This window comes from Gekko japonicus, unplaced genomic scaffold, assembly GCF_001447785.1.
Source record: "Gekko japonicus isolate JY-2015 unplaced genomic scaffold, Gekko_japonicus_V1.1 scaffold232, whole genome shotgun sequence".
NCBI classification, from domain to species: Eukaryota; Metazoa; Chordata; class Lepidosauria; order Squamata; family Gekkonidae; genus Gekko; species Gekko japonicus.
In genome coordinates, this window is record NW_015162481.1 from 272,829 (window position 1) to 281,855 (window position 9,027).

Consider the following 9,027-nt stretch of genomic DNA (forward strand, 5'->3'; position numbering starts at 1 on the left):
GTATGTATGTAACTGTGAATAAGGGCTCCCCCTTACTTGGACAAGCTCACTGCATATTTGGATATTTCCCTGCAACAAGGAGAAAGTGCCTTGTTTCTGCCCTGTGTGTTACCTTTCGATATATATAGATATTTAGTGGGAAATGGGGGGGGGGGTATTCAAATATGCAATCTGCAACTGAAATCATACAGTCCAGACAGGACTATAACATGTGCCTTTTCTCTATATTTGAATTGGTCATTAGATGGAGCTCCAGTTCTTGCGAGTAATCACTTTGGCAGAGCTGCAATGTTTTGGCAGGTGCCCTCCTTGTGAAATGCAGCAAAGCAGTGTTGCTCGAAGCTGTTGCATGACACAGAATTATGGACACAGATGTTAAGGCTGCGCTAGGCAGTGACTCATTTATGCACCACCTACTGGTTTGTGGTCTCCCACAAAGTTTGCTACGTTGGCACAAACCTATGGCCATAATAATTGGTAAATTGCCTCTTTATAAATGGATTGCGTTATGAAGCAAACATAGCATCTGCACATTTGTACTTCTGCATATACACTAGTACAGTTTGTATTAACGTATGAGTTCACTTGTCTCTGCTCATCAAGCGATTCTTTCACATACATAAAATAGCCGTTGCTAGTCAGATGCTTTGTAGAAAGGGTTTTCATATCAGCTGGAATCAGAGATTCAGTCCTTTTCAACTGAGAGTTCTATATGGTCAACTTTGAGCCTTGCAGTGAAGAATCTTTGAGTGCTAAGTTACTATCAGTAAAGTATGTTCTTATGTGAATTAGGTTGTAGGCCCATAGGACACCATGGGCTGGAATGTCTTGAAGAGGCCTCAAGGGCAGTCCATACAGAACTCCCAAACAGATCTTTAAGTTGTTCTGAACTGGAAACAATTTTGAGTTTGATACAACCATCTCTGCATATCTCATACCTTGAATACCCTACGGGGTCACTATAATTCAGCTGCAACTTTATGGCACTTTCTACCACCGCCACAATGCTGAAGTGGTCTTTAATTTTGGATAGATACAAAGGAAAAGTATTGACCATTTGATGTATTTTGTTGTGTTTATGATATATATAGGGCATGACAGAACAAAAACTATTTCTGAGATGTTCTCTGCTCCTGTTATTTTTATTAGAAAGGAGAAATCAGCCCATCATCACCTTTGTCAAAAGCCGTTATGCCTGATACATTTTTTCAAAGGCCTACCATGTTATTATCAGCAGTCTTGCCACGGAGTCAAAATACAGTCGGAGAGAATCCTGATGCCTGGTTCTCTTTAGCAGATACTAGCATAAAGTGGTAAGCACTAAAAATTTTACATAGAAAATACTGCTCATCTATTAAGGGGGATGGGCCATCTCTCTAGTCATAGATACCATTGAGATAGAAGAATGCAAGTGTGAACAAAGATAAGAGCTAGATTTGGTTATTTCATTGTTTTAAAAATTTGAGTTGGATTCTTTAATATGGGAATCAAAGCTAGTTGTTATATTAAGAGATTAATTTTAATTACTGAAGTCGTTTATGTTGTTTTCAATGTGAAACATTTCTCAGTGTAAATGGGATGGAATTAGATGCTTTCACTCATTATACATTTCTTACTCTTCTGTTGTCTTCTAGTTTTGTAAACTGGCTGTTCTTATTAGTCAAATAAATACTTCATACCCCTATGGGCCAATTCACATGTCCAGTTTGGGCACTGTCTTAATGGCTACAGTGGAGTTCTGTTACCTGCCCCAGCCCCCCAGCCCCACGCACAGAAGCCATACTTTAGAGTCTCCCCTAGATCATAGAATCATAGAGTTGGAAGGGACCTCCAGGGTAATCTAGTCCAACCCCCAGCACAATGCAGGAAATTCACAAATACTTCCCCCTCTACACCCCCAGTGACCTCTGTTCCATGCCCAGAAGATGACAAAAAATCCCCAGGATCCCTGGCCAAAATGGCCTGGAGAAAAAATGCTTCCTGACCCCAAAGTGGCAATCAGCATTTCCCTGGGCGTGTAAGAAAGGGCCATAAGAACTAAGCACAAGAGGCAACCCTTCCTGCCCTCCCTCTCATGACCTTCCTAGGATCCACTGCCCTTGTGCAGCCAGAGGTACAGAGAGTCCACCTTTGCATATCAAATTAGAAAATCATGATCAGACAAAACAGTATCTTGGGTGCTGGCAAGAGAAAGTAGTATGTTTCCCATGAATGCACCCTAGTCAAGACCCTTTTCTATGATTTTCCAAGGCTTCTTATATCCAGGCCATGATTAACAACACATGTTTACAGGACTGGCCTTTCAGAACACTCAAAAATAGCCCTTACAGTGTAGATTTTGCCAGAACCCTAATCAGGTTCTCAGTCAGTCAGGATAACCTTGCCTCCTTGTCGATGATCTCAGCCACCCCATGAGGCATTAGGCTTGCAGTACTTCATGCAGGTCCTGACCCATCCCAGATGCAGGTCAACCCATGAGGCATTAGGCTTGCAGTACTTCATACAGGTCCTGACCCATCCCAGATACAAATCAGGCAAGAAAGCATAAAAGGTCTCCCCAGCCACCACCATTTTGCGCTGGTTTTGCCTCCCAAACCCTTTTCCGTTGCTCCACTCACAGAGAAAAATTGGGTCCCTTTGTTAGAGCAGGTAAAATATGACCTAATGTCTCCCTTTCTCCTAATTTCCTCTGAACCTTCCCTTCATGTCCATTAGCCCAAGTCTTACCTGATTTCCATCCTGATGTTGGTCCAACTGGCTCTACAGCCCACCAGCTCCCCGTAGCCTTCTCCAACTTTCTGGCTTCAGCTAGGAACTCCTCCTTCTGTCCGAGGCTCTTTTCTCACCTGCCAACCACATCTTTGCACTCCACTGGGGACAACCAACACCTTTCTCTGCTCCTGGGTGGTAGTTACCTTGGAATAGTCATGTGGGGGGAACACATTACTTCAAATTAAAAATAATACTAACTGAACATCAGGATTATGTAGAGTAAATGATTATATTGGATCGCTACAAATGAATGACCAGTTAATTGGTGCCTAAAATTGCTTCCTTGTTTGCTAAGATTGTCATAATGCTTTTTCACTTTGTATTTTGGTTAGGACAACAAAGTTATTGCCTATTTAAGCATCTGTCTTTCTTCTCCTTCTTCCTTTTGACGGTATATCAAGCCTTGGCACATCTGTGTATACAAATACCTAAAAGATACTACAAAACCCAGTGTCTGAATCTTCCTCTGTGTGAAGATATACGTGTGCACTTTCACACAGATCTCCTTTGGGTAACCTTGACAGTTTGAATACAGTGCCCTTTGGTCCAGATCCCATTGTAGTACATCTCTACAAATGGGTTGCATTCAAAGTGATAGTTATGTAATATACAAAAAGCATTTCTTCTGTCTTTTCATAATATATTCTGTGGACTTTTAGTCCCATTTGTTGTCAACCACTTTTTCTCTTGATGCCTTCTTTATATATTATTTTGTTAATGTACATCTGGCATTTAAAAAGTTACCAGGTCCTATCGCCATGCTCTTAATACTGCCAAGTCACCAAGAGAGCATGTTGTTCCACTAAGTCCAATTGCCTACTCTTCTCTATCTTCTGCTGCTGCTAGAAGGACAGTAGGTGGAATTTCACATTACCCTTTTTAAACCATTATTGTACCGTCATGGAATAAACCGGTACAGGGACGGCTGTTTCACACAACCTTTCCCTTCTGGTAAGAAGACGTCTCTGAAGTGGTGTGTCATTTTCAACTGCACCACTTTCTTTTCCTGCCATCCCCCCCCCCCCCCCCCCCCCCCCCCCTTCCCCCTGAGGGTTTTTTTTAAACATTCTATTGGGAGCGCTATGGCGCTGAAGCAGGACTACAAACCAGCGCCATAGCGTTGAGATGCCTGGACTCCATTTAGATACACTGACATTCACTACTGCTGTCACCTGGAAACAAGGAGCTAATTGGATACAGTGTTCAAACACGGGGGTGGGGGTGGGACCGGAGAGTTTTGAAACCCAGGAAGTTTTCCTTCCTTCCGTAACTCCCACAAACCATGGAGTGTGTGTGCTTGTGTGTGTGTGTGCCTGGGTCTACACTTCCTCTCAAGAAAACTTTTTAAAAATCAACCAAACATCTGTCTCACCATTCACTTATGCCCCTGGACTCCCGCTTAAACAAGCTGTATAATCAGATACTTGTTTCCAGGGGACAGTAGCGAATGTCAGTGTATTTAAATGGAGTCCACGCATCTCAGTGGGGTTGCTATGGCACTGGTTTGTAGTCCTGCTTCAGCGCCATAGCGCTCCCAATAGAGCATAAAAAAAAGGAGGATGATCGCACGTGGGGAGAAAAAGGGCGTGAAAAGAACTGTCATCGCAGGAAGCGCTACGGGGCATTTTATACAGCACCCAATAGCGTTTCAGAAGTGGTAGAAAGGATTGAAGACTGGAGGAAAGCATTTTGAGTCAAAAACGCTTCAGGCACGCTTCCTGAATGGGACAGAAGCGTGTTTGTCTGAACAGGTAAATATATTCCGTCAGGGACCAGTTCCTGAAATGGAATACATAGGCTGTCTGAAATTGACCTTCGTGTGACCACAGCAGGTAAGTGGAATTTGTTGGAGGCACAACTTCTCTTGATGTCTTGGAACAGTTAAAGGTAAAGATACCACTTCTGAGTGTGGGTGTAACATTCCTAGTGATGTGCCATTTATTTTGGTTATGATTGTCATCTGTGCACCTCTGTAGTATTTTGCATAGTCTCTAGCAATGCTCCCTCTAAGCTGTGGAGTCTTGTGAGCAAAAATTCTACTTTGTGAGCTACTGGCATTAAAGTTGTGAGTGATTTGGCTACTGCATAAATCAGTTTGCTCTGGAGCCATCCTTCCTGAGCTAAGACAAAAATGTGTGAGCCAGAGGCTAAAAAACTGAGTTAGCTTACACTAGCTCAGCTTAGAGGGAACACTGGTCTCTAGCTATTCTCCAGCATCTTTTGAATACATTTGTCCTTTGTGGATGCAGGCCAGCAACAGTGTGTAGCAACGTGACTCGTTTAACCGCAGTTCCTGACAAAACTGACTATCTGAAGCCACAGTTGGATAGAAAATACACTTACGCAGAAGTGATCCCTGTGAGTACTAATTGAACTTCTTGGTCTACTGAAAATGGTTTGATGGCCCAAGTGTCTGTGGCCCTGTGCTACAAGATGGGCTTGTATCTTGGGTGGCCATATTTGTGCTCATCCTATTTATGAAATTAAATCTGGCTGTGCTAAGGGAGGGATGGCCAACTTCACTATTCTTGGTGGTCAGACAGTAGTTTGGAGACTGGAAGTATAATGTGCTGTCCCCTTCTCAAAGAGGCAAGAAGTTTCAGGAGCAGCATTTCCTGGAATTTGCTTCTTACAGTTGAGGGAGACTTACAGTGTCTTTTCTTTACAAATGTGCTGGTAGAGCCGGAAAGAAAGCAACAAGGCAGTATTACAGGGCTACCTCTCACTGGATTACCAGAGGAAAGGGGTACTGTAAGGTACTCTAAGGTGCTTCTGCCAACTCACAGAATTGCAGAACCAAACCAAATATGGTCAAGGTAGGTTTATGAATTATGAAGGGGGGTGCTCCCTGCAGACATAAAGGTAATTTGCTCATTGGGTGTTCTGGAGTACTTCCTGTTCCAATGAGGAGGAAACCAGGATTGGCTCTTTGCTTTGGCGGAAGGAGGAAAAGGGCACTAGGAAGCATATTGGTGGGCTCCATGTTGGGGATCCACTGCTCTGTGCTATACACCTAAACCACTTCCAAGTCTGCTAAAGAGTTAAAGTTGGACACAGATGTTTGTACAAAGCCTCAGCATTCTTTTTAAAATGAAGGCAGCATTGCAAAGGAGGAACTGCGGGAAGGGGGGTGGTGCGAGTTATTTTTAACTCTTGCATCTGTATTTGTGTTTCAATCACTTCCCTGCTGCTTTTCACTCCGCAGAGTTCCAGATGTGTAATTGTGATTTGTTTATTTGTTTATTAAATTTATCAACCGCCCTCCCCGGTAAAACCAGGCTCAGGGTGGTGTACGATACAGTCATATAAAACAAATTAAAATTTACATAAGGCAATAAAAACACAATAATCTGATTAATTGTTTACAGATTGTGCTAAAATCCTAGCCATGCCGCTATCTCATGGGAAACATGCTGGGGGGGATGGGAAGTGGGAGGGCCAAGACTGAACCGTCGCTGTCCTCAACCAAACGGCTGGCGAAAGATCTCTGCCTTGCATGCCCTGTAGAACTATAAAATGTCCCGCAGGGCGGAGATGTCGTTTGGCAGAGAGTTCTACCAGTTTGGAGCCAGGGCAGAGAAGGCCCTGGCTCTGGTTGAGGACAGATGGATGTCTCTCGGGCCTGGGACCACCAATAAGTTCTGATCTTTTGACTGTAACGCTTTTCTGGGAGTATTCCAGGAGAGGCAGTCCCAGAGGTATGTAGGTTCCTGACCATTAAGGGCTTTAAAGATCAACACCATACCACTCTCTTGGAAGAAATATATTGATTGGCTCTGAAGGAAGTCGAAAGGTAGAATTTGTCTTAACAGGGACATGAAGATATATCCTATTACAGATAAGTTTAAATTATAATAGGTCAATAATCTACATAGTGAAAAGTAGTGTTAAAAGGTCTGTCAAAGATTAATATTTACCTGATTTATTGCTAAAAAAATTCTTCTCCAAAATATAAAGATATCCAGTACAATATTGAGATTAGTTAAATGTTGACTGTATATATGTTCTTGATGATTGATGCATAGATTATGTTGTTATTAGTACTAGCTATTTTTTGTTAAAATTGAAGTGGTTCTATCTTACTTTAACAGTTGTATGCATTTTTAATACTTCAATAAAAAAGTGTTGGGGGGAAAAAAAAAAAGATCAACACCATAACCTTGAATCTGATCTGGTACAGCACCGGAAGCCAATGCAGCTCGCACATCACTGGAATGGATATGCGCTGTGTAAACAACTATCTGGAACTAAACGATTCTAGCAAAGCAGCATGCAAGATCCACAAGTTTAGGGGCCTGTGGATACCCTAAGTAGCTCTCTCAGACCTCTTATAAAGCAGCAAACATGTATTTATGAAGTGGCATCAAATAAGAGCAAAAAACAAAAGTTCACCAATTTCCTGCACCAAGGAGCATAAAATCTTATCATTTTACTGTGAGGAGAGTCCAGGGAGAGAGGAGAAGATGGAAAGACAAATGGCAACATGCAATTTAGAGATTAAAAAAAACCCATAGCTTGAATCAAGACTAGTGTTTCATAGGCACAAACGGGTAGCAGTTTTCCAACCTCCTGTAGCACCCCCAAGTCCCCCAGGCTTTTCAGTCTGCCATTGGGGGGGGGGGAAGGCCATGCTCCACTGACAGAAGTCGTTGTGCCTCCGGAAATGTTAGTCTGAACACAACCCCACATCTAAAGATCTCACAATAAGACATCAGTTGACAGCCAGTGTGGTGTAAGGGTTAAAATGGCAAACAAGGACCTGGTAGCCCCCAGGTTTAACCACTTGGCCATGAAGCTTAGTGGGTGACTGTGGGCCAGTCACACTCTCTCAGCTTAATTTACCTCATAGCGTTTCTGTGAGGATAATACGGGGAAAAGCCATGTACATTGCCCTGATCTTTTTAGAAGAAGGGTGGGGTAAAAATGTGCTAGATTGATATGTTGTATGTGACCTCCAAGGTATTTTTTTTTTAATGTGAGGGAAGTAACAGCAGCTTTAAAGCAGTTTAAATCTAAGATCCAACATAATGTAATGTTTTGCGGAACTGTGCTTTTCATTATCCAGGGCAAAACGTACCCAGATATTTGTGAGCTGGGGAGTTCTACAATGGAAAGAATGCTGCAATCCTTTAACACAGAAAATCGGGCTGGCTATGTCTTCACTGAGTTCTGTGAGAAATCAGGAAATAAGGTATGAAGTTTTTCTTACCAATTGATGTATTGTTTCCATTGGTATCTTCCTTTCCTTTTGTCATGGGAGCTTGACACATTTTTAACCTCACTATTTTAGCCCTGCTAGAGAAGGTAAGTTAGGTAAAGTAGATCATGGTGCTCCCAACTTGGCACCTATGGGCACCATAATTCCCCACCACTGCTTCCCCGAAGGCCCCCCCCAACTTTTCAGGAAGTGGGTGTGACCATTTGTTATTGGCTGCCCTCATTCAGATGAAAGAGTCTTCCACAGTTGCAATAGCAGCCATATTAGATTTGACTTTGCCTCTTGTGGTAGCCATTTCTCTCAGCATCCCAAAAGTGCCCACAGGCAACTTAGCTGAGAAGCACCACAGGGACTAGGAGTGTGCAAAAAAAAAATTTTGTGGGAAGGTAACAGCGTTCTGTGCGCCTTGGTGTTTAGTCATGCCAGCCACATGACCACAGAAACGTCTTCAGACAGCGCTGGCCCTTCGGCTTTGAAATGGAGCTGAGCACCACAACCCTAGAGTCGGACTCGACTGGCTTTCGAGCAAGGGAACCTTTACCTTTAAAGCATAGATATCCGAAAATTTTTGGGAAACCTGAAAAATTCGGGTCCATTATATCCAATGGGGCCACTGAAGTCAATGGCAAAAATCCTCTGGAAAGTTTGCAGGGGGCTGGGGGGGAGGGGGTTTGAGGTAGAGGCTCCAAATATGGACCGTGTTCAAACCAGAGAATCTCTGCTGCAGCAGCATAGACTGAGGGAGCATGTTTGTGCATTGGCAATGCCAGCCAGGCCCAGCAGCAGAACCAGAGCAATCTGCCCCCCCACAACCTGTGCCAAGGTGCCAGCCAGTGCCCCAAACCAACAGAACTTGGTTCACACCAGGGAATCTCTGCAGACTGCAGCAGCAGCCTACAGACTGAGGGAGCATGTTCGTGCATTGCCAGTGCCAGCCAGGCCCAGCAGCAGAACCAGTCCAGAGCAATCTCCCCCCCCCCACAACCTGTGCCAATGTGCCAGGCAGTGCCCAAAAAACCCCAAAACCAACAGAACCA

General features: G+C 43.5%; 1 protein-coding gene across 1 annotated transcript in view; it reads left to right on the forward strand.

Moving 5' to 3' along the window:
• Nucleotides 1-9,027, forward strand: part of RGS22 (regulator of G-protein signaling 22) — a 95,364-nt gene that overhangs the window by 29,836 nt on the left and 56,501 nt on the right. Inside the window, exons 11-13 of the mRNA XM_015405852.1 lie at nt 1,150-1,313; nt 5,022-5,130; nt 7,838-7,963. Of these exons, the coding sequence (XP_015261338.1) occupies nt 1,150-1,313; nt 5,022-5,130; nt 7,838-7,963 (399 nt within the window). The remainder of the gene's footprint in view (nt 1-1,149; nt 1,314-5,021; nt 5,131-7,837; nt 7,964-9,027) is intronic.